Raw genomic sequence first — 26,980 nt, forward strand, 5'->3', positions numbered from 1 at the left:
ATGTAGAGCCTCGCCTCTACATCCTCTTGCCCTCCCCGTTTGCCAATCTCTCTTGAGGGGAGCCTCTTCCCCTCAAGAGAGATTGGAAGAGGGGGAAAGGTGAAGGACAAGAAGGGGAGAAAATGGTGAGATGTGAAGGAAGAGTGAAGGAGCTAGAAAGGGGAAGGTTGGAAAGAAATGGAAGGTGTGAGTTGGAGATGGTGGGAAGGAAGATAGAGATGGCAAAAGAGAGATGGGATAGAAGAATTAGGTATGTGAAAGGAGGCCAAGGCTAAAGAGGGGAGGGAAGGGAGAGGCCTTGAGGGGGGCAGAACGAGTTTGAGATGGGGAAGGAGGATCAGAAAAGATATGAGAAGAAGGGAGAAAGAGTACAAGATGTAGAGAGCGGTGGGACAGGAGAATAGAGAGGCAAGGAGAATGAGTAAAAGGTTCCCCGAGCGGAAATAGGGAGGTGGGAGGAAGAGCTTGAGAGCTTAAGTGGGGGAGAAGGGCAAAGAGGAGGGAAGAGAAGAAGGGGGGAGGTGGGGAGATGCAATATAAACGAGAGACAAAGATAGAAGAGATGGGAAGACAAAGGAGAAGTGCGGGAAGTGAATGAGTGAGAGACGCGGGAAGGAATAAGTGAAAGATAGGGAGGGCGGGAGAGAAAGATGCAGAGGGAATGGGAGCCAGAAGGTAAAGAGGAGAGGAGAGGAGAAGAGAACTAAGAGGGCTTGAGAAAAAGTGAACGGTGTATAGAAGGATGAAAGTGAGAGGAAGAGGAGGGACGCCTGGGAGGAGGAATAAAAGGGGTTGAGGAAAAAGCTAGAGGGCGAGACGTGGGGACAAGAAGGGCAGTAACCCAAGGTTCAATGCTCTGAATTCATGAGAAACGCAGACTCTGTTAGACTGTTTTGTGAATAGTTTCAAACTTAGAATAAAATGGCTTTAAGAGACCTGTTAGACTGGCTGAGTCTTTATTTCAATTATTTATCTGCTTGATACTGGTTGGCAATTCTGATTTTGTGGGGCAATAACATGTTAATTGTGTTCCTTAATGCACAAAAATGTGCCTGTCCTGTACATACCATGCCTTTTCCTCTGGCTAAATTCCCGCAGGGTTGCTTTGCTGAAATCGAACAAAGGGTAATTACCAAGTGTGAAAGGCATCACAACACTTACAATCTCGGTCTCTGGGCAAACAGGTGTTTGAAGGGGGATCGCAATTTAATGGGCATGCTATAATCAGGCTGTATACTTTTATGTATTCACTATCCAAGATCCATAGAGAAACCTATGCCTGCAACCAATCTTACTTAAATGTAAATACTAAGCAATAGACTCTCCAGCAACATTAAAGAGTTCATTTTCATTGCTTGATTTCGTTGCTTGATTTGCAACTGAGAAAGTGTCACTCGTAGTCGTTGAAATGTCAGTCATAATTTCACTGAAGTTAAGAAAATGTCACACATCGCAAACTAAAACGTTTAAATAAAAACAAGATACAGGGTTTTACTGTCATTTCAGTAATCCCATTTCGGCCACATCCAGTAAGGCGACCCTAAGCTTAGCTGACTGTCTCTCCGTGTACGACAGAATAAACCTTTCTAATTCAGAAGTTGCTTTAATATATGAAAGTATGGGTTGTCTCAATGCATCAAGATATATTTTAAATGCAGGAACATTGGACATGGAAGGTGAGGGGGTAACATGGCCAACTAGAGCATGGGCGTCAATTCACTAAAATGCTACGGGTTGTGGAAGGGACATCAAATGAAAGGACTTCACATCAGGGTCTATTTCCAAGTGGAATACTCTACTAAAACAGTTTCCATTGTTTTAATGCTGAAAATGAATGAATAGGAGTAAATAAAGTGCCACAAAAATGCCGCTAAATTTCCATATTTGTGCTCTAAATTTGCTAATCCATGCCGCTATATCCTGAGGGGTCTGGTAATACGCCGAAGCAATGGTCTGGCAGATAATAAGGAGATTGATTCAGCGAGCCAACAACAAAGGAAAAGTTACTCAAAGGGAAGGAAAGCAGAACATTCTATACCCCAACCCTTTTGAATCAGAAGACAATGTCAAACACAATCACTACTTCCAGGTATGACATATCACTAGCTGTGAGCCTTGCCCGCCGAGCCCGGCCCGTGCCGGAGTGGACAAAGACCACAAGGACATCCCCCCGGCGACTGTGGCCACGAATACAGCGCCCAAGAACCCGCCTCGACGCTCTGGACGACGCCTGCAACCTCACAACAAAGGACCCCTCCAACCGTGACCAGCTGAGGGTAAGATTTCCTGACTCCAAGAGACACCCCTGCACCCGGCGCCCCACGGCTCGCTGTGCCCAACTCCTGGGTGTCTACCTATCCTACAACATCGCAACTGACCTCTCAAAGTGGTGGTCACACCTGAAGAATCTCCCTCCCCAAGACTGCAGCCTTTGGTCAACTTCCAGCTTTCTCACTGAAATACATTGGGCACCCGATGGCCTAAAAGCACCCTGCACCCAGCTGCCCGAGTGCCACTGGAAGTGCAGCAACTGTCCTATCCTACTTCCCCCACTTGCCCTGTGTACGTGACCAGGAGCTCAGCTCCCACAGCTGTGTGGCCTGTCTGCTAACAGCCACCAACCAAAGGCCCACTATCCTCCATAGGATAACATTGGGCCTACTCACTCTGTACCCGGCTGCCCCTGTGCCGCTGAGGGTGTAATTACTGTACCTACCTGACCCTAGGAGACCCCTGAGTCTACCTCCAGAACCTTAACTCTGCCAGCCGAGTACTTACCCAAAGACCGATAACTTGATTTTCTCTATAGGGTACCATTGGCTGGGTTCACTCAGAATTTCTTCTAAGTGTCAAGTTTTGCAACTTTGAAATAGTCCTTAAAAATCATCCTATCAACGAAAGTGAAATTACTCATCTGCTATCAGGAGAGATTCCAGTGCTGTATCTTTGAGCCCAGCACTGAACCTAAAAAGTGATTATAACTGTGATTTTCCGATAACCTGATTTCCTCCCATAGGAGAACATTGCCTGGTTTTTGCCAGAATTTCTTTTGTGTCGATTTTCAAAACATACACATATTCCTTAAAAATTGCCCTGTGTAACAAAAACGATTTCTTTCAACTGTTTACAGGAAATGCACCAGGGCTGAATCCAGGATCCAGCCTTGAGTAAGAAAAACATTTGTAAAGTGATTCTATTGCATTTACTTGAAACTTCCAATTGAGCTCAATGTTATTTTGTGTTTAACTTGTGTTGCATATTGCAACAACTGTATCTATTTCATTAAAAAATCTATTGCTATTTGAAAGTATTCAATTGCAACATCTCATTCTGAGAAAGTATTTATGATACCTACTTGTGGTTCTAAAATAAACAACTATATATTTTTATATACAAAACAATTGGCCTAGAGTTCAGTTCTTGAGTGTGTGAGACCATTTGCTGACTGAGTGTGTACAACAAAGGCTGTACACTGTCTTCTGATACTGCCTAACTGCACGACCAAGCTTCCACTTTAGAGAGTAAGGTTATATCTAACTTTAGCCTCTGCCATACCTCTGGGGACTGTGGACTCTGTGCACACTGTACCTTACTTTGGTCCAGTATCTCCCCTCCTGGGTCGAAAGCACCTTTTTTTCTAGCTCTGGGTAAAATAATAGAAACTGTCGCCACTGCCCAAACATTCACATTATTAGGCGATTTTAACTTTCACCTTGAATGCAGTTCGGACCCGGACACATCTGATCTTACGGACCTGCTCCAGGGGCTGGATCTGAGGCAACTGGTCAGCGGTCCCACTCACAAGGCAGGGCATACCCTGGATGGTATTTTTTCAAATCACCCGAGTCTTACTGTACTATCAACCCAGCCCATACCATGGTCTGACCACTCAACAGTCTATTTTAATTTGGCCTTAGCCCCACCGGGGAGACCATCTAGAATTAGACCCACCCCACGACAGATTAGGAAATGGAACGACATAAAACATGAAGAGCTGGAATGTGCACTAAAGTCAACTCTGGAGCCGCTCTTAGGAAATACGGAACTAGCAACCCAGGCCTATACAAGATGGCTCGAGGAGGCATGTACACGACTTGCTCCCCCTAAAACCTTTCTCCCCACACGGGCGATTCCCTCTGCCCCCTGGTTCTCGAAAGAGATCAGGGACCTCAAAATCGTGTGCAAAAAAAGGAAAAAATCTGGCGGACATCTTTTAGTGAGTCAGACAAAAAAATTCTAAACACTGAGCAAAGAGCATACAAAGAGAAGATCCAGCAAGCCAAGCAAGCTTTTTATACGAAGAAGGTTAAAGAAGCCAGCAATGCCCCAAAAGAGCTTTTTCGAACGATATCTTCTCTGGCAGTCCCCAATACCATAGAGGTACCCCCCAGTCTCCCTCTTTGTGAGAAGCTGGCTACCTTTTTTCGTGAAAAAGTTGAAAAAATCTTCTCTCCCTTAGATAATCAAATAAATGCTCTGTTGGAACTCCCCACTAATATAGTGGAATCAGACAACGGCCTAGAAAAATTGCTTTTTTTTCCCCAAATCAGTGAGGAAGAGGTCAAGAGCCGACTCCAGAAGATAAAATCCGGCTCCCCTCATGATCCCTGCCCGGCCTCCATTACCAAATTAGCGCCAGGCACTATTGCAGCCGGACTTACCCCCCTCCTCAATCTTATGCTGGATAGAGGGGAATTCCCTGCTAAATGGAAATGAGCCTCCATTCTACCCCTACTTAAAAAACCCAATCTGGATATAGCCGATTTAAACAATTATCGCCCTATTGCAAGACTGCCCCTTCCAGCTAAAATTATTGAAGGCTTTTTAAACACCCAGCTAAGCACCTTCCTGAAAACAGGAGAACATCTAGACCCTTGCCAACATGGTTTCCGTGCAGAACACAGCACGGAATCCGCCTTAATTAAATCAGTGGAAGACATTAGAAGAGTGTTGGATGGAGGAGGTAGAGCTGCCCTGATCCTGCTGGACTTATCCGCGGCCTTCGATACGGTCCATCACAAGCTGTTGGTTGACCGGTTGAGGGCCTGCGGAGTTCAAGGTAAGGCGCTGAAGATCTTACAGGCCTTCCTCACCAACAGGACTAAGGTGGTGGCACTGGGGGACTTCGAATCATGCCCCTTTACGCTTCCTTGTGGAGTACCCCAGGGCTCCTCCTTGAGTCCTACCCTTTTTAATGTCTATGTTTCCACGCTAGCCCGGATAAATCGAACCTTTGGCTTCAACCTCACAGCATATGCGGATGACACGCAGATAGTGGTGTCTCTGATGCCGGGGGACATAGACAGCACTGCGGATAGGTTCAAAGGCTGCATGCGTGAAGTGGGTGCTTGGATGGCTCAAAACGGTCTTAAATTAAATTCTTCGAAGACAGAGGTGCTACTCTTTGGCTCCAAAGACAATTTCTGGTCCCCGAGATGGTGGCCCGAAGAAATGGGAACCTTGCCCGCCCCTGTGACTAAAGTGAAAAATCTCGGCATTCTGGTGGATGATCTATTATTTTTTAAACCTCAGATCAATGCCCTGGTATCATCCACCCACTTTGTTCTTAAAACAATTAGGAAAGTGCTACCATTTTTGGAGCAAGAACATAGAAAAACAGTGGTCACCGGTCTAGTTCTATCTCGGCTAGACTACTGTAATAGCCTTATGCTGAACGCCCAAGTCGGCATACTAAATAAATTACAGACATTACAGAATGCTGCCGCACGCCTGATAACAGATACTCCCAAGTTTGCATCTGTGGCACAGGACCTGGCAAAACTTCACTGGTTGCCAGTGCGGAAACGAATCACCTTTAAGTCACTCTGTGTCGTCTTCAAAGCACTTCATGATCTGGGCCCTAGATGCATGAAGGAACTATTTTTTTGGTACAAACCGGCAAGATCTCTCAGATCTGGTCAGCAGGCATTGGTATCAGTCCCTAGAGTCAAGAGAGCAAGATGGGGTGGCAGAAGCTTTGCCTTAGGAGCGGCAGTAGCCTGGAACAAGCTTCCCCTCCATATCAGACAATTGCCCGATCTTTTTTCCTTTAGAAGGGCACTGAAGACCTGGCTCTTTACCCATTAAATCACCTAACCACACACACCAGTCTTAATCCGTTAGCGGCAGGACACCTCCGGGTAACGGAGCGCTCTAGAAATGTAAAAAATAAATAAATAAATAAATAAATAAATAAATAAATACAGAGCCACTTTCTTACAACGACATTACAGGAAGTGAGAGCACATTTTTTTACCCTGGTGATGCTAGGGAAGGGGCTGCTGGATAACCTTTGACTTAATGGTATTAAAGTAGTGACACAGCTGAAGCAACAAAAAGTTTGCATATTAAGTGCAAGCTTAATCAAATAATGCAACAGGAGTCTAAAGCAGATAGTAATCTATTTTTAACTACACACACACAGAATACAAAAACAGATTTATATCTTATATGTGCTTTAGAAACGTTTGCATTATTTTATTGATCTATAAATTAATATATTTATGAAATACACATGCCCACAATCCTGATGATTTCATGTTGTAGGGGTCCCCCATCAGTGTTATCTGTGGCCTCCTTGTGTGCCCCCTAGAAACTCCCTTCTAGAGCCAATGAGGATATAAACAATTTAATTAAAATGCCACAGTTTAGGATAATAGGTAAACAGGGCACATATAACCATGTTTTCCTTTAGTTCCTCCCACTGCCTTTGGGATCTCTCACACCAGGGCTCAAAAGGGCAGTGCCAGAGGTCGCAGGGAGCAAGGCAGGGGTCGCATGGAGCCGCTAGGGGTCGCAGCTGCTCCGATATGATGTCCATGGCACTAGGATCCTTCCCCTCTCGTTGGAGGCGGAGCCTCGCAGTACAAAATGTGATGAGACAGGACCACTTTCTGAAGTTTGTGTGGGGTGGGGTCAGTGAAGCCTGCTGATTCCATTCCAATTTGTGCTGAGAGGGAAACATTGTTAAGAGTCTGAGTTAAATGACATGAAGCCACACACTGGGTTCTCTCTACAACGGCCATGGATACATCTAGTTTCTACATTGCTGCTTGCTTGCACCACCCACTGATACAATATAATACAATACAATAGAAATTGTACAGCGCGCGACTGCTTCAGAAAAAGGTCCCGGACCTAGCAGCATGAGTGTGGAACAAACAAACTAACAGACCGCAGTACAGAAAGCCTATGCATCAAAAATACAAGTTTTCAATAGTTTACGAAAACGGATTCAGAAGTAGAGAAACAGAGAAGTCGGCAGGAAATTCCAGAGAAATGGCGGCCACCCTGTGCAGAAGCTTTAGAGTGCTGGATCGCAACGATCTGCCCTGATGATAGGCAGACCATCTACTTCTTAAATATAAAGTGCCTTCTTGCTCAATGGCTCCATAGGCGAAGATGAATGCCTTGAATGTATTGGGGCTGACAATGGGCACCCAATGTAGACTGCGTAAGGAGGCAGCTACAGATGAGCGAGCCGGGATCTTCAAAATCAGACGTGCTGCCGTATTTGGAAGGATCTGCAAGCGATGCTGCAAGTAAGCCGGTAGACCCAGGTACAGACTATTTGCGAAGTCTAACTTGGAAGTAACCAAGGCATGGATGATGGTCTTGCGATTTTCCTCAGGAACCAGATGGAGCCTCCTCCTGAGAGATTTTAACGCAAGGAAACAACTAGCGGAAACAGCTCGAATCTGAGGCTTGAAAGACCGATAGAATCACATTTGAAGCCTAGATTTCTTACAGATGTGAAGGACTGCACAATATCCAAAAGTCATTGCATCACTCCTGTACCTCGAGGGTGTGCCTGGCTGTCCAGTATTTACTACAGCGAGGCTAAGGCAGAAAGGCATTCATCATTACCTTTCATATGCTCAGTCAGAGTTACAGCCATGAAAAAGCAATAATGGGGTTGCAAATTAGGTGAGGAGGTGGAGCCCCATAGTCCTAATCAAGAAACCCCTACCGTGGAATAGGGTGAATTACTAACATTAACTTTTATTATAGATTCCTGTTAATTAAATATGTTTTATGACAGCAGAGAAGGTTAAATCAGTCACTGAACTATCTGTGTTGAAAGGTGTTGCATCCTTTGGTCTCCTAGTTCCTAGCTGCTCAGCCTGTGTGAATGTGATGTAATAGAATGTTCATGAGTGCATGGTTTGGATGAGTGGTCAGTTGGAATGAGTGGTCTGAGCAGCAGGATGCTGTTCCCGGTGGAGCACAATACTTACCATCTTACTTGTAACTGAATAAACCTACCTATAAAATCAACACTACTGGATACTGCACTGATTACCCACAAGGGCCTTACCATGATCACAAAAGTGACGATGACTGGAAATAAAGAACCACGTGTGAGAAGCCAAGAAACTAGAGAAGCTAGCAGAGTCTGAAGAGAAAACTGACCAACGCCCTGGATGCCCCACCGGTGGCTATTAGAGCCGACAGCCTACAAAATTGAAGAATTGGGCGTTTAATCTGTGTGGTTTAAAGACTGTCAGCCTACAGAAATGATGTTGACATGTGTGGCTTGAAGACAAACAGCCACAGAACGGACAATTTGGCCCTTTAATATTTGTGATTTCAATACAGACAGCCTACAGAAGTAAACTTTTGAGCACTAGTTCTGTGTGGTTTGAAGACTGACAGCCTACTGAATTTGAGTTTTGGATGTTCAACCTGTCATTGAAGGTTTGGGCGTTTGACATGTGTGCCTTGAAGTCAAAGAAGCCTACAGTCATCTTATTTGCAAGTTTGTTGTTGATTGTTGATTGCAGTTTCAACTGAGTAAATTGGCAGTGTTATTTTGTCAGCAAGCGGCAGCATTCAAATGTTCTGGTATCATTGAATCAGGGGCCCGCTGATGATGGATCAGCAGCGTTTGTTTTGAAGCTGGCAATGCTATTTTGACAGCAGGTTGCAACATTCAAATTTTCCAATGGCATTGACTTGGAAGTTGCATTTACTGTGAACCGGCAGCGTGGGTTTTGAAGCCGCCTGGTGGTGCTACACCATTCTACATGGGCTTCGGAACGACTAAGGACGAATTTCAAGAAATCTGAACTGGCAGCATTATAGTCAGTAAGTTGCTGTTTGTTGTGTTTCAAGATTATAGCAAGTAATTGAGCATCCCAGTGTACCCTTGTAGGCTTGGGTATTAAGGTTTGAATGGTAAAAGTGCCTACAACGGATGTATTTAAATATAAAAACATTTCAAATAAGTTCTATGTTTTCATATCTGGAGTTGCATCTAATAACACTCAATTGATTGAATCACAATACTTAAATAAATTAGTAAATCAATTACAACAACCGGTGAACCAAAGTAGAAAAATGCATTTCAAATAACATAAATAGGGTAATGAGGGTACAATAATAACGACAACAAAACTTTAACAAACATTGACAACAGCAAGCATATAAATCAAATTTGATAGAAAAATCCTAATTGTTAATATGAGGTTATCCATCTTCATAGAACAATGTAGTGAGTCTGTCCTATACATAGGATTCAGAACTCAACAATAAATCAATTTAACAATTACGATAAGGAAGAATGGATTAATCGTTGACGTTTCGGTCTCCCTTGCATGAGAACAACAAAACCATCTTCAGGAAAAAACCTAATTCTTATATGATTTCTTGTCCCACTTGTTACATTTATGTTTAGGGGTGTGTTTGGGTCAGATGTTATATTGTGACAGTGTGTGAGTAGAGGGTTGGGAGATACCCATTGCATAATTCCCAGTGAGTGGGGATGGGTTAGTTGGAAGATACCCTGAGTGACAATTTCCTTTTAGTAGAAATGTCTATGGTTGGAAGATACCTTAAATTTGCAGTACTTGGGAACATTAGGGTTCCTCTGTCCTGCAGTGTGTGCAGTAGTGGGAACACCAGGGTTCCTTTGTCCTGCAGTGTGTGCAGTAGTGGGTACGTGAGGGCTCCTTTGTCCTGAAGTGTGTGCAGTAGTGGGAACATGAGGTTTCCTTATTCCTGCAGTGTGTGCAGTAGTGGGAACATGAGGGTTCCTCTGCCCTGCAAATTGTGCGTAGCTTCCTTTGTCCTGCAGTGTGTGGGGACGTGGGAGTTCCTTTGTCCTGCAGTGTGTGCAGAAGTGGGGACGTGGGAGTTCCTTTGTCCTGCGAGGTGGATATATGTACAAGCTGTATCCTGATATATTTATTTATCTAGTGTTCTCTTGTGGGAGCAGAAGATATATAGTATGTGATCTTTATGTGTGTGATCTCCCTTTACAAAACAAGGAGGGTAATGACTTATGTAATGAAATCTTATGTGATCTTACTTTACAATTCAAGGAGTGTAATAATTCATGTAATGTGATCGACGTGATTTTATTTTAGAACCGAAGGAATGGAAATGTATGTAATGTGAACTTTCTTTGTAATTGAAGGATTGGTTAAAGGTGGATTGTGCTGGGAATGTGCTTTTTTATCCTCTTAGCTTCCTACCATTTCTTTTGTTTCCTGAAGGAAGGAGATGTGTTGTATCCTATGGTCTCCTAGTTCCGTGCTGTTCAGCCTGTGTGAATGTGATGTAATAGAATGTTCATTCGTGCATAGTTTGGATGAGTGGTCAGCTGGAATGAGTGGAGCTGGGCAGCAGGACGCTGTTCCCGGTGGAGCACAATACTTACCATCTTACTTGTAACTGAATAAACCTACCGATCAAATCTACCCTACTAGCTACCGGACTGAATACCTAAAACTGCCTTACCTTGATTACAAAAAAATGGTATAAAGTCATCTATAATTACTGCATTCATTTTCTTACCAGCTCTGAAGCGCTTTCATAGGTTTAGATTTAAGTGTCTCAGTAAAAACATATTAGCCAACTAAATACATTGTTGAGCTGATGAATCTAGAGACATTCACAGTTTACTGGACATTCTTATAATTAACACTAATGACAAGTGTGTGGTTTCTCACCCAATGATTCAATTATCTTTATATGCAGGTCCACTTCCTCTTCCACTACCTCCTCCTCGTCCTCTTCGTTCTCTGCTAAGGAATAGAAGTCAGTTTGCTGATCTTTCATATTTTCATACCTTGGAAGGAGACAAGAGGAGATGCTATGAAATTCTCATCTGCCCAGAAGGTACAGGTAGGAGACAAATTATGCATGGAGTCAAATAAACATGAAGAAATAAATAAAAAAGGAAGGGAGAGGATAAGGATCATTCACTCAGAGAAAAATGAAGAGCAGAATGCCATGGCACAAACAAAAAGAGATGTCTGTTTGTATATGGTATTTTTATAGCACGATCATAGCCAAAAGGCAGCGAAACGCGGTACTTGGTCAAGGACAAAAATAAAGTCATAGGAGAATAAAGAGATGTTGGTCTAGAATCTGGGCCTTGTTTAAAAAAATGTTGAACTTCTTAAGCTGTAGTCTGATGGTAGTCTGATGGTGTCCTGCTGTGGTTGTGTTGAGAACCACCAAAGATGATGAGCTTCTTTGCAAGATAAGCGTGGATATTGGTTGTGATGTGAGATGAATATGAATTATACGAGCTCTGATTTTAAAGGCACGGACAAGGAGTTCACCTAGGTCAATGGAATAAACAGAAGGATCTCCCTAAGGGAAGTGTCTCACTGGGAATCTATACTGTCAAAGAAATAGGATGCAGCCTTGGAACTAGGGCCCACCTCATGCCAGAAACCTGGGCATCATCTTGGACATCATCCTTACCACAAGACATCAGATCCTTGCACTCACCTCCACCTGCTTTCCCATACTCCTCTTGCTCCGGAAAATCATCAATTGGCTCCCTCCTGACAACAGAAAGTCCGTCACCCAGGCCCTTATCACAAGCCAACTGGACTACAGCAACGCCCTCTACTATGGCACCTCCGCACACCTGTGGTACAGGCTGAAAAACATCCAAAATGCTGCAGCCAGACTAGTACTTAAACTTCCTTGCTGCTTGCACATCACACCTCTCCTCCAGCAAATTAACTGGCTCCCTATGCAGAAACACTGCCAGTGCAAAATGCTCCCCACGCCTACAAGGCACTACGCAACCTGGGTCCCACCCACCTCAACCACCGACTACACTTCCACAAATCAACCAGGAACCTCCACTCAAAATCACTCGCACATCCCGCCCCTCCCCCCGCATCCATAGAAGCAAGTCAGGAGGCAGGGTTTTCTAGTACTTGATAGCCAAATTCTGGAATTACCTCCTCCATCACATTAGAACAGCCACGTCTCTTACAGAGTTCTTCGAAACAGTGAAAGCCTGGCTCTTCAACAGAACCATCTTGCATAGCCCGCATCTACTGAGCGTCTGCGTACCCTCATGGGTGACAAGTTATGCTCTACAAATCCACATTACATTTCATTACAGTACAAAGATAAGAAAGGGACAGAGAACGTATACAGTGCGGAAAATCAAACTGTGAATTGTTCTGTACATCACTAAGTATGTTAATGATTTATATATTATATTTAGAAATTGTGAGTAAATAATATATCAATGCTCTGAAAGAAAACGGCCTAATATTAATTTTAATAACTTGTCATTATATAGCACATCATATCACACTTCTACTGTTTTTAGTTTTTTTTAGGTTTTTAGGTGTTGTAAAAATTGGGGTTATAAACCATTTTAATGTTATTTAATTTCCCAAAGCCATAAGGAGGGAAGCCGAGTCTGTGAGTCTTTTGAATACTGCAATACAAAGACAGAAGTAAAAAAGCCATTTAAATAATAAGCAAAAAGTAAGGCATGGGCCACCTTAAGAGATTGGAAATTAGTGCATGAAATTAAAGGAAATAGAAAGCAACAACAACAAAAAACAACCAGAGGCCCAAAAAGGTGAAAGTTAAATAGAATATAGACTAGTAGAAGAAACTATGAAAAAATAAAGGAACATTATCAATGGAAAAAAAAGCACACAAAAGGGAAGTACATGGAAAAAATAAAATGAATAAGATGGAGAAAACAAAAAAAAACTATGGAGGACGGCAAAATTATAAAAAAAACAAAATATGAAGAAAAAATATAATTTTACATCTCCCAGTTGAGTAGCGTGTTTGCAAGTAAGCATGGTCGCTTTGCTCTTCGCACCTAATTAGAAGATAGTAAACTATTGAAAAATGGGCTCACATGGGGCAAAAATATATTAAAAAGATTGTAAATTGATATAATTCATTTTAATTACTTCTCTTAAATCAAATCTAATTAAAGAACATAATTGTACCTGCTCAAAACGGTCTTCGCATCCTAGGGAGTGAAACAAACAGAACATGTGACAATACAATTTACGTTCACAGAAAAATTAACATTTTTAAAAAGTTATTCACAAGTGTACTAATTACATAACATTTTTCATATGATAAGATACTGTTTGATTGGGTTTGTTCTATTGCACTGATCACCAGAGACTGTAGCTCTTTTTGCCAATGTTAACGTATGCTTCTATTGCGAATTGCATTTGTACATTGATTAATTTATACAGCAGAAATGTTGCGAATAAAGATTTTCTTGATTGGATGGGACTAATAATTACAAGTAACTATATAAAAAATATAAACAAATATGTGAATAATTAACACATATTTCTATTACTGACCTTCGCAGATAAAGCATCAAGCACAGATTTACTTCTTTAACCCATGAAAGAATTCAACACAAAGGAACTCTACAATACCAGTAAAGTACACTGCTATAACAAAAGTGATAAATAATCCTTCCTGAATATAAGATTAGACCACATACATAAAGAGAGACGATTATAAGGAGGCAAAGTAAATTCTAAATGATGTGCAATACCTTTCTCGGCTTCTCCAGGACCATTGGACTAAGTATGGAGCAGGGCACCACTTTCTCTGGGCACAGAAGCAACCACGAATTGCGGATAAAAATGCATGAGGTATCTAAACCCTCCAATGCCGCTCCATGTGGCCCCACTCACGATCCTGCAGTAGGAATGGTCTGTACCTTTGTACCTTTATGGTGATCAACTGTGGAAATTCTAAGACTGGCCTTCAATCAAACTACTCGATGTTTGTGCCACATTGGTCAGTGGGATAAACCACCAGACTATCCCATTAAATATCATGGACTATGGTCCCATGAAGAACATTCACACTGGGAATAAAAGAGTAAACAAACCTTTGACATTAATGCAATACAGGTGAATTGAGACACTTTCTATGTACATAAAGCCAATGACATTTCAGTAATTTAGCTTGAAAGAACACAAAAGAACATAACACGTCACTTTACACTAATAACTCTTAGGCAGAAACCTGCAGGTTTGTATTCTCAGCACAGATACTTGTGAGGCAAAGAATATAATCTCTAGAATGTGAGGGAGAGACAAATATAAACTTTCTCAGTTAGAAAAATATGTGCACATTTCTTGATGTATCAACAAAAGGGAGGAACCAGAAACGGACTATATTTAGCGGGGTCCAGTGTACATGTCCGGGAGAACAGTAATACAAGGAGGATACAAAGTTCCCTGAGTGAGGTGAGGGTGTGAATGTAGCATAGAGAAGGAAAAGGAAAAAAGTGCGGGGAATTTCCCTTTCTGGAACTAAAACCCTCACACACCTAGCAAGCTAGGTGTCATGCTTCATCATATGGGTTCTGCTCCTCGTCAGACTGGCGCTGCAATGTCTGACGGGCACCCGCGAAGGGGCTCTTTATCGGAGATCTTCTGTTCCAGCCATATGGTGCATGCGAGTGAGAGGGCAAGTGAATGTGTAGTCGTGAAGTGAGAGTGATTAAAAGGTTCGTAATCGAAAGTACAGCCATCTAATTTAGATGGCTGGATGTACAAGTCAGTTTTCACTGCCCGTCACCGCAGGAGGAGGCAGTGAAAACTGCTCTATGTTTACCCCACCATAGGACAGAACTCCTAGGCAATGGGAGCATTTTTTTCTTCAAAAAGAAAATCTCATATAAGGGCAAATAAAAAAACAGTAAGTCTAACTGATGACTATCATGTTGACGGAGCCGTGCATCGAGCTTAAATTGAAAGATGCATTGGGAGGAACCGCTGTGACAGAGGGCCCTACCAATGTTTTACAAATGTCTGTCGGCGTGGCGGTGATGTCTAAATTTGGTGAGTGGAGTACGCTCAGCCTGGTGGTAATAAACTCCTTTGCCAGGTCGAAGGAAATTACTCCTTCTGCCAAAATGTAAATCGGACCAAGAGTTTTATTATCTGGAGATATGGGCTGTTTAAAGGTAGACCATATAACATATTAGGTGCTGTAGCATTATTGATAAAATCGCTAAAGACTTCCTCTCGTCTTCAGATTGCAATGCTGCTCCAGTTAAAGACAGTGCCCAGCTGTGTTACATGTCAGAGCATCGATATCCTGTGTCTCAATTTTTTTTTCTTATCCTAGACCCTTTTCCCTGGGTTTACTTCTAATCAACATATTACTTTGTGTGTTTTGTGTAGTGGGTTCAGAGAGTTATGGAAACATACATCGCTCCCAGTAGATCTGGCTTACAATATTGGTACTTTCTGACACTAATGAGCGCTTGCTGATCTTCTTGTTCTCTGGATTTATAACCTTTCTTACCTTCAATAACTCCACCTCCTGCTGCTGACACTTCAATTCAATCTCAGTAATCCAACTTCCTAGGGCAAATTGCTGTTCTTCTAATTTTGTTACTGACTCCTTGATGCTCTGCAGACTTTTCTTCTCTTCCTCCTCCAAGTTGCTGAGGTGACAAGATTTTTCCTTCTCCAAAAACATCTGGAGCATCTCAAACTCCTTAGCAATTAGCTCTCTCTGGCTCTTGAACTTGGCCTGCAACATAGAAATAAATCCTATATTCATGTTGCTATCACCTCAGAAATATGTAATACATTTATCAAGGGACTCTGGGGTGACATAGGTTTCCTTGGCATTCACTGGGTGATTGAGGGCCATCATATATGTAATACCAGAAACAGGGGTGACCAGTAGAACAGCAGAATGCATAGACATAGTTTTTTCCTTATATGAAGCTCACTGTTCTGCTCTTGATATGCACTTTACAATATATGATAAATACAATGCCAGATAAAAACAGACTCGAGACCGCGATCTGTTTCCTAAAAACCTCACAGCCTATGAATTTGCACTCATTGATGCCTGGTAAAACAACAGAGATCTCACAGTAAAAAAATGATTTCTAACCACATGGGCTACAATAGGAATACCTTAAATGTCCATCTACAAATCCATGTAATAGACAAACCTAAGCGCCTGCTACGTGAGGCAAGCATTAACAAAGCTAATAGGTCCTTCACTTTAAGTGTGAGTGTTTTTCTTCCATGCTCAACTCACAATATAGGCCTTTGGGTTCCATATCAAGGAGCTTAACTCACAGTAGGGAGGAGTCTCCTCATTATTGAAGCTTAAACATCTCACTCCTTCCCCTGCACAGTCTTCAAAACTGCTCCTGCATGGAGCAGCCCAGGCTGTGCTATGCCTACTCTACCGCTCCCGGCTACATTCCAAAAAGTCAGTAGAAGACACAAGAGAATTGTTGTGCTTTATGCAGCTACTGCTTGCCACAGTCCTATTCCTGTACTGCTGGAATACAAAGTCTTCATGTGTAAAACTATGAGGTCTCTGTCTGTCTAGTTTATGCAAAGTCAGGGTGAGCTACACTATTTCTGGTAGGGCTGGGGCAGCCGAAGTCCCCCAATACTAGCAATCATGGGACATTCAAAGTCTTACAGTTTGGTGAATTTATTGTGGGCGAGTAACTGATGGATCAAACATAATATTCGCCCAAAGAACAGCAGGTCAAGGTGTTGTGCCCCACTTATCTAGGCTGTGTGTAGATTCTCAGAAGCCTGATGAAGTAAGGCTTCAAGCGGCCGCTGGGCAAATTACACTTACAATTCTCTACTCTGATACCACCTCTGGAGAATGTAAGAGAGGTGAATCCAGTTATAGTGAAGCCCCTTGTAGGCGTCCCATGATGGTGCAAAGAAATTATGGCTTCAATTCCGCAATAGCCATTCACCTACTGATGAGAGAGGACTGGTTAATATATTTCAGAGTAAACTAGACTGCCATCCCTTGTTTTATGCACACCCTTTTTGAATTGTCAGTGTGGTTCCTTGAGTTGAAAGAGTTGTTTCTACTTGGCTCTTGCAACAGGGACAAACACACTGGTGCCAAGTGTGTAGTCAAGATACAAATCATAGCCTGACAGCCCCCCGCGTACGAAGAGCTAGATGGGGTGGCACGGCCTTCTCCACTCTAGCCCCTAAATGGTGGAATGATCTTCCCCTGGACCTGAGATCCCTTCCGTCTTTACAGAACTTCCGCACTGCCCTAAAAACTCTCCTCTTTCGGCAAGCCTATATGTAAGGACGTCTGTTTCAACTTTTGATCACATTGTTAGGCGCCTTGATACCTGCGGGTTATTGTTTCTGTGCATTACAAATTTTCTTCATCATCATCATCATAGCACAGCACAACCCTCCGTGCTGTGTCTCCCCATACCCAACGTAATAAGTCGTTTTTATTAGTGTTGTGTCTTTATTTTGTAGCAATACTACTCATATGTTGAATGTTCAATGAGTTTTCTATAATCTTCATTTATTGTGGGAGTTTAGGAGAGAATCTAAATATTGAACAAATAGCACCAATTCAAATTTTTCATTCAAATATCGCCTCAACGCATTTCTGGCACCTCTTGCTCTCTGTCAGGAAGACACTCAAGGCATTAAGTTTAAACCTACATAGAAAATGCCAAATTAATTTATTTGCATTGAAAAAAAAGAAAGATTTCCACACTTAGGGTCTATTAGTATGACGGGCGGCTCGCCACCGCCCACATGGCGGTGGCGATCCGCCCGCCATCTCTTACCGCCACATCCCATTTCCCCCCGCCATATTACGATGGCGGTGGGAACCCCGGCGGATGGAAAGACCGTCTGCCGGTTTTCGGCCAGGTCGACAAGGGACTTGATATAGTGGCGGTGCATCCATATAAGATGCAGGCGGTGATGTGCCTTTCCATGTCAGCGTAGCCGCCATGGAAAGGCATGCAGTTCCTGAATGTGGGGGCCCGTTGTGGGCTCCCAGGGTGTTGGAGGGGTGGGGGTGCACATGGAGGTACGTACCTATGGTAACCCGCTGCCTTTGAATGCACATTGTGGCATGCACCGCGCGGTGCCTGCCACGTTGTGCATGCAAATGCACAAGGTGCATGCACAGCATTGCTGTGGATGGAGGATGCTACCGCCACCGTGGCAGTGGAATCGTCATTGCCATTGCGGGACCGCCGCCCCACTTGTGGTCGGTCCCAGCACCACTAGGGTGGCGGTCAGACGAAAGTCTGCCCGCCATCCTAAAAGACCCCAAAGTATATAAGGGAAAATGACATATCTTGTTTAATTGATACTGAGACTCATTTCCAATAAGTGAAGAAATATCATCTTTTTCTCAATGAAGTATAAATATGTGACATTATTTGTATCATTTGGAGAATGAGTACATACACAGACCATAGACTTAATTACGTCTTGTTGATCTCTCAAGGTCTTGAGTGACAGGTCCAGCAAAAGAAACCGATAGAAGCAGTACCTCTAGGTTTTGGTTCCTCTGGAGAGAATGATGTACACTTCCTGACCATGCATGTTTGTAGGCCTAAAAAGTACCAAACCTTCAAACGCGGAAAGCTACTGGATTGGATGTAGGAGTCTATAAATAAAAGACACAAGGAGTCTGTTTTAGTGGAAGGGAAGTCATACACAATCAGCTTTCACATGTGTTAGGGGCAATGGTGAGCCACCAACGTTCAAAATCAAGTCAGTCAAATGTAATAAACCTGGCGGAGTTACGCCTGCACCCGTAATAAGGAAAAAACCTCTCACTGCACTCACTGCCGGCAGTGTTTTGAACAATGTATTATACATGATTGCAGACTACTTTACTGATTTTTTGATGTGGGTTACATCCTGCCTTTATTTATATATTAAGTTTGACTCGATAAACCTAGAATATCTTACTACAGCCTGTGAAACAGATTTTCAGCAACTTTGCTAAAATGCTTTTTTGAATTTGGACCTTATTTGGCTTCATCTGATCTGACTTCCTATCATCTGGAATCCTATGTGGTCAACTCATTATACTATCGGCCCTGACAAAGTTCCTATAACGGGAACGAAACGTGTTGGCTATTGTCCTATTTCCTAAATACGAAGAAGAATAAAGAATATTGATAAAGGTTACATTTGGTTGTTCTGTGACTTCATCCCTGGTGCTACCTCCACGCTTTTTAAAGTTTTTCTGGATATCCAGTGGGATCCAACTGCAGCATGTCTTGGACGCATGCTGCACAGGACTTGATACATATGGGACTTTAAGATTGAGGTGCTCAATATCTAGTCAGCTGTGGGAACGATAACTCTGTATCATGTGTTAGATAGTATCCACAACCAATTTGGGCAGTAGTTCGGATTTTTCTTTTAGAATGCTGCTTACACAGTGTCTGTCTGTGAGTGCCTCCAGACGTTATATCTTGCCTCTGAAAGGCCCAGATGCAACACAAGTAACTTTGCCAGCAACCAGGACTGGATCTGTGAGCAGCAGCATAAAAGGAAGAAGTGCATACTGGTCAGACGGGTAGCATAGGACAGTTCTCTGAGACCTGACTGTACTGCAAAGTGAGGGTGACAACATCCGAGGGGCAGGCAGGCTAATAGGTGGGGCGGAGCAACAAATCAACATCGAGGTGGGTGTAGGGTTAAAGATAAGGCTCCACCACCTCCAATAGCAAGCGGCTAAGAACAGAGACTGAACCATATATCACATAGCACCTGATAGAAATGACCATCTTTGGTCTGGTATTCACCCAGATTCGTATTACATGACATAAAGCTACTATTATGCTTTCTATGCTTGCATTCCTTTAAATAGTAGCCTAGATAAACTACTGCCCCATCATGCCTGGAGAAAAGAAAACAACATTATGCAATCCCAGTGGTAACAACCAATCATCTAAAAGCAACCTTAAAATCCCTTGACTCGGAGCAACAATCCATCTTTTCTGGATGCTCGCAGTCAAGATAAGTACTTCATCTTCCTAATATAACTTAATTGTGTTCATATTTCCGTTTAAAGTTATATTTGTGCTATGGTTTGGTTCATAGATATTTTTACCGGACTTTACTCCTTGATTGGTGCAGTCCAACTGTCACGTGTGCGCATGCTGAGAGATATTCCGCTCAGGAGCCTCACTCAGCCGCACACTTGCTGCTGCTTCCCACACTCCTCTCAGTGAGCTGCGGCCGTTCACCCTCTCTCTTCCTCTCAATGTGTCGGAAGGAAGCTGGCCTTCAGAGTGTGTCTCCCTCCATAAGCGGACACAAAACTCTCTTTCTGGCAGCCATATCTGTTGTCCTTGGCCTACCTCCCTCCACCACGCACTGGGACCCACCCATTGTTGGAGCCTGCACCTCCCCCTTTGATTTTCCACAGGTAGTTCTCAACTGCTCCTGTCATTTAAAAAAAAATATTCTTGGGTATTTAAACTTCCCAAATTTAGAATACCTGCCCTCAATTCCAACTTCAGTTGCTGTTATTTATAATAGAGTCATATTCTGAAGAAGAGGAGCTCAAATCCTCAGAGGAATATATACAATCTTTTATTAAAAGACTCTGCACAGCAAGTGATCCTTGGTTCTCTGTCCAGTTTTTCTAAGACAATTGAAGCTTCTGTGCAAAACATGTTGGCAAGAGATGCGAACTCAAAAGCTATTTGTTAAGAAAACGTGAAAACACAATTATTAAGACATACAAGGTAACAGATGGCCAGTTGGATGGCCTGTATTTTTACCCAAAATCAATAAAATATTTTAAAAAAACAAACATAATTGAGAACAAATGGCTAAACTCAAAGACTCTTCAACCTTAGAACCTGTCTCTGAAGTTGGTAATCAGGATAACAAAATTAAATAACCTATTCATGTTGTACAATGACATGCAATGGATAATGAGGTCGGTGACACAGATAACGATATGGAGAAAGATGATCTAGACAGACCTTCTTCTCATTGTAATTATGTATACAATACGCTCCTTGAATTCTAAGCTCAACCTTTGTTTTATCTCATTCTAATACCTCACTCAAATTTCATATAAGTATCTATCATACTATGTGCTACCTAAATTGAGCCACACTTTGGATAAGATATGTCTTAACAGACTCTGGTCTGAATGTCCACTGCCCTTGTTACCTAATAACTTTACTGCTACTCAAAAATAGATCCAAATTTAGTAAGGATCCCAAAAAAGGAGTAGATAAAGCATTGACTAATTGCTAAGATAGGATTTGGGATTTTACTGGTCTTCTTACCAAAATCCCGGAACTAGCAGATGAAAGAATTGAGGGCAAACAAGTGGATCCTTAACCAATTGTATTGCGTGCAGAGAGTGATCTGTATCTTAGGCAATGCCAAATCGGCTATGGCGAAAGAATGGCGAAAGAGTTTAGTCTTAAAGATTGACCCCAAATTAGAACATTTGGTAAGTAAAGAAGCAGGTCTAGAGCTAAAGTATTACTGTTTGGTGATGCCTTTATCAAAGAGCTCAGCAAATATGTGGCTACTTTTGCATCATATCGAAAATGCACAGGCCTTCTTTATAAAAAAATATTTTGGGCATTGGGTTTTTGGCAGGGCCGGCAGAGGCAGGAGCTGCTTTGCTGGCCATTATACCTCAAGAGGTGGATTCACCCAAACACGGAGCTCCTTAGGATGGCAACAAGACTTCAAACAGCAATTGTACTCTCAGAGGAATAGAGGTTTCAGACATTGTGGTTTCATGAATAGGGGATCTCAAAACCCAGGCGAGTACTTTACTTCCTGGCCATCCTCCAGTGGGAGGTCACTAAAGTTTTTTTTTCTGCATGGCAAATGATAACTGCGGACCTCTGGGTACCTTGTACAATAAAGGGTTACTGTATAAAGCTTTATGCCACGCCGGTTAAAAATGTAATATCTCATGCTCTTTCTTTTCCAAAAGAACTAAAGCTTTTAATGACTCAAGATGTTCATTGTCTCCTTCTTTTGACCCTTCAGGGTTTGTAAGTACAATATTCTGGTTCAAAAGAAAAAACTAAAAAATCCGACCTGCCATTAGTTCAAAAACTTTCAAAAGAAATAGTTTCGGTCATAAAAAAAGAGATAGCTCAAGTTAATTTTTTTTCTTTCTTTTTTTGTCCTCATCTCACCATTTAGCGTCGGCAATTTGACAAGAAGCCATCTTTCCAAACTGGGCGCCTGCGGCTACTTCAACTGCATTGGCTTTAGGCCTAACCAGGCCAGATCCTTTGTTCGAAGCTTGGTGGAATCATAGGACCCGCGGACAATCAACCAATCACATCTCTCTTCCCCAAGTTATAAAATCCAGCCAAATATTTATGCTACAATCATTTAAAGACCCCTGGTCAAGACGTGCCATGGCAAAAGCAGCTTTCATATGAGAAGAAGGAGTTGGGGACCGGGAGCCAATTATTTAAGTAGGTCCTGCACACGTGGCCCCAATAGAGTATGAAAAACAGGAGGAGTGCAGTTCCTAAGGTAGGGAAGGGGATGGGAAAGACAAATCCTTTGTCATGTTGCATTCACACACCCCAGGTCACATGTGCAGTTGACCAAACAATTCTCACGGAGCACATGGGGAAGCCAGAAGTGAGCGCAGGTCGCTAAAGTCTGGCGGATGAGCACCAAGTTGTTAAATAACCCAGCAGGGACCACTATTCCATGGTCCCCCGCCGTACAATGGGCCACAAATGTGGCAATATCCACAATACCAACAAGGACCACAGCCACTCTTTGCCCCCTTCCAACCCCAACCTTTTTTAGACAGGCCGGGGCAGAGGACGCGGCAGAAAAAGAAGGGGCAATCAGCAACCGAAACAAGTACAATGGCAGGATCAGACCCCCTCATCAACGCGGGAACTCCGCAGCCATCAGGAGAAGAAAAACTGATTGTTAACCTCTCGACCAGACAACTAACAGACATCGAGACCACCGTTCTCAAACGCAGACTGGGGTTTGTACCCACTTCTGAAATCGATAGTTTTCGCACCAACTGTGAACTTCACAACTTTTTCCGAAAAATACGGCTGAAAGCTTTCTTCAACGACGTTCCAACAACAACGAAGGAGGACACGGGATTTCGCAAGCCTTCGACCTTCACGCCACATGCGGGCATGGTACCACCTGAAATACTCACCTTTGAGAAGGCTGTACTCAAGGACCTATCCTCCCTACGTACCGATTCGGTATTTACCGAATCGGTAAATGAGATGTAGGAAGCACTGTAAACAGCGCTTCTGGGCTTTAAGGATTCGTTATTTACCACCAACTATCAGTTGGTGGTAAATAACGAATTCCTATGTAAATGCAAATATGTGCATTTACACCTGTGCCATGTGACAGACATACATGCCCTTAGGGCATGTGTGTGTGCCACATGTGCACACAAGCACTAATCAGGGGTGCAGCAGGGTGTCAAAGTGACACCCTGCCACCCTTGACTTTTTAACTGTAGATAATGGCCAGGCAATGCGTGTCTGTGTCTGCGGTTTAAGGCGTGTTTCGTGCTCCTTAGGAATACTCCCCGCTCAGGAGTATATAACAATAACTGAGGACAGCACTGACACTCAATGTGCAAATGTCTCCTAGGGCACTGAAAAGTTGATGCTGAGAAAACCAGCGAATGTATAATCCATAAAGTTTTTCAATGAAATTTTCAAATAAAGTTTTCTACACTTTGAATCTTCTTAAGTATTTTATTCATACTTTTAGGACTTGTTCAATATAATTCCATGATCACATTCATTGATTATCCATCAAGGATCATATATATCCAACTTTCTTATTTTTTATGAGTCTAAACAACATTCCTTCCAATGCATTTCGGCCAAGGGGCCTTCATCGGGGAAGTCTGTGGAACAAAAAATATTTCTATCACTCTTTTATCTAACACAGGGAAATATCAATATAATACACAACACAGTATTTCTCTGATGTAACAACCCAGATATTCTAACTAAACAAAAGATTATCAGGTTTAAATACGGACACTTGTAAATAAGCACATGGCTGCCCATTGTTGTGGGGACTGTTTCATGTAGCAACCCTCCCTGTGGGGTTTCACAATGTTGCAATTGAAATGGTGTATTTTAAAACGCCTTCGCGTATAAAGATGTGTCGGGTAAACGTACTCCGTAATGGTGATATTAAACTATGAACATTCGTGCCCAAACATGATGGAAAGTTACGCGCTTAGTTATGAGTTAATAAGCCCCGCGTCGGTTGCTTACCGGGTTAGTATTTCTTGTGGCGTCCTATGGCGCTGCGTTGTAAGCTGCCATCGGTGCAGGAAAGTTTGCGTGTGACGCGTTGGGTGTGTCTTTAAACATGAAGTTACGCGCATGTTTGTTTAAAGGGACCGTGCGGTGAGGTTAAAAGTGTACTAATGTCTGGAGTACCGAGGCATGTTAAAAGTGCAACATGGTATATATTATATCAGTGACCTGGTTGTTCGCAAATGTACAATCAAATTAAAATTAAAATACAATAAAGGAACTTTAAAATGGAATATGCTGAAATGAAAAGGATATCGGTATTTAGCAAAGCACAAAACATATCTTAATGCATTATATTGTAATGTTCATAGATAGCAACTAAATTCTGTCCGTTCATTGATCCCCTTGGGGCTCAGAGTCTGTAGGTAATATATCCAGTGGTTTTCACGTTTTAAGAAAGTTTTTTGTTATTTCTTACTTCGTTTCTTTCCACAATTTCCAATATGCAAGCCTTAATTTGATTCACTTGGTGGTTATGTTCAATGAAATGGGTTGCCACTGCTGATTTTAGAACTTTGGTTCTAATGTTACTTTTATGCTCGGTGAGCCTTATTTTAAATTTCCGTTCCGTTTGTCCAACATAGGCTTTTCTGCAAGGGCACTTCATCATGTATATTATGTTTTTCGTGTCACAAATTGCATTAACATTTAACTTGATTTTATTCCGTCTCATAGGGTGCGTAATTGACTTTTTCCCAATTTCTACCGAATCGGTGTTTACCTCCAGGCCCATAGGAATGAATGGCAAATACCGAATCGGTAATTACCGATTTGGTAAATACAGAATCTTAACGATTCGGTACTTTTTACCGATCAATTACCTACATAGCATTTACCGATTCGCAAATACCGTATTTTAGAATCGGTAAATGTAAATTACCTACATCTAGCCCTTAGTTTGGAACACTCAAAAAATATATGGATATCATCAGCTTTGAAAGGATCACATCTTGGACATTTAGGGGAGGATAGGGGAGCAAATTTAGCTATCTTTGCAGGGGTATAATATAATCTATTAATAGCAAAGAAATTATTCTTTTTTAAACAGGCCGGTTTAACAAACTGAAATAGAGTTTTTAAAGATAAATCAAACAGATCTTCAAAGTTGGTGTCTATGGAGGACTGGTTCCAAACTGCGTGCTGTGGGGCGTATTCCACGTCGTCTGCATCAAGGAATTTCTTATACCATAATGCGACTTTCTTTCTCTTAGGAAATGGGTTTTGGAAGATAAGCTCAGTTTCCCAATCTCCACGGATGGTTTCCTTCTCCGCTGAATACCAAGAGACCAATTGTAGATATTTAAATTTGGAGAAACCACTTCCAATTTTAGATCTTAATGCTTCCTAAGGGTGGACACCATCCAATGATACAAGATCCGACCATCTGAAAATACCAGCCCTCTTAATTGGTGGCGCAAGGCTATCATTCAAACAGGCCGGGGTCCTGGGGGAATCCCAGATCGGGACAAAATCAGAGTTATAACCAACCCCCCCCATCTACTTCTGACCTTGTACCACAAACTCAGAGCAACCCTTAGGACTGTCAGGCGTACCTTTTTAAAAAACCTTGGTGCCCCAAATTTATAGAGAAAACAGTCTCCCCCACCCCCCGTGATGGCCATTTCTCCCAATAACCTGCCCCAGTTCGTCTCAGGCTATTTTAGTCAGGAGCATCCGTATATTTTTAAATTGGAAGGCGACGGAGTACCAGGCAATATCCGGGCGAGCAAGACCCCTTTTCAGGAGTTTGCGTCTCAACTTCTTCCAAGACAGTCAGGCACTCTTATTATCCCAGATAAAACAACCAATCTTGCTTTGAATTTTACAGATAACCTTGCTAGGAAAATTAAGGGGACTAGCGTTAAACAGATAAGTCAACTTGGGGAGGATGACCATTTTGACTAGATTAACCCTGCGAAATATTGTCAGGGGGAGATTTTTCCATCTAGAAAATAGGCGATCCACCTCTTTGATGTTTTTTTTTAGATTAATCAGAGGTATATTATCTAAGTCTTTAATTTTGATAATTCCCAAGTATTTAAACTCTTTACTTAATCTGCCCTACCAGTTACTGATGTTCCAACACACCACCTCGGTTTTGGAGGAATTAGCTAAATACCCCGAATATAAGCCAATTTCCTCCAAAACGGCCTCAACCCTAGTTATTACATCAACCGGGTTGTTAGTATACAATATCAAGTCATCGGCATATAGGGCCAATTTACTACTGTATTGATGGGAACTAAAGGAGGTAATCTTATCGTCTAATCTTAAAGCTTGGGCAAGGGGCTCTATATATAGGTCGTACAACAAGGGCGAGATGGGACAGCCCTGTCTTGTTCCCCTATAAATGTTAAAACTTGCTGTTAGCATGCCATTTAACAGAATTACTGCAGAGGCCCCCTGATAACAATTAATTAAGGTCTGAATGGTTTGCCACATCGTCGGAAGAATCGTGAGGCTGGGCGAGGTATTGATTTAAGATAAATACTCTGGGAGAATTGAAAATTCCCGAATTGAAAGAGGAGTGATTAAAACTAACCTCGCACCATGAAGTGAAAACCTTCTTTATTAAGGGAGGAGCGATGATAAAATCCTTACTGG

At 42.4% G+C, this 26,980-nt stretch overlaps 1 protein-coding gene across 2 annotated transcripts in view; it reads right to left on the reverse strand.

The window, feature by feature from the left end:
- The window catches only part of LOC147662846 (E3 ubiquitin-protein ligase TRIM39-like), a 173,078-nt gene that overhangs the window by 29,310 nt on the left and 116,788 nt on the right, over positions 1-26,980 (reverse strand). For both annotated transcript variants that reach the window (XM_086950859.1, XM_086950860.1), the window contains exons 3-5: positions 15,571-15,801; positions 13,230-13,252; positions 10,953-11,071 (exon numbers count right to left, since the gene is read on the reverse strand). In XM_086950859.1, coding sequence (XP_086806985.1) covers positions 10,953-11,071; positions 13,230-13,252; positions 15,571-15,801 — 373 coding nt within the window. The remainder of the gene's footprint in view (positions 1-10,952; positions 11,072-13,229; positions 13,253-15,570; positions 15,802-26,980) is intronic.

Source organism: Lissotriton vulgaris, unplaced genomic scaffold (assembly GCF_964263255.1).
Source record: "Lissotriton vulgaris unplaced genomic scaffold, aLisVul1.2 SCAFFOLD_482, whole genome shotgun sequence".
NCBI lineage: Eukaryota > Metazoa > Chordata > Amphibia > Caudata > Salamandridae > Lissotriton > Lissotriton vulgaris.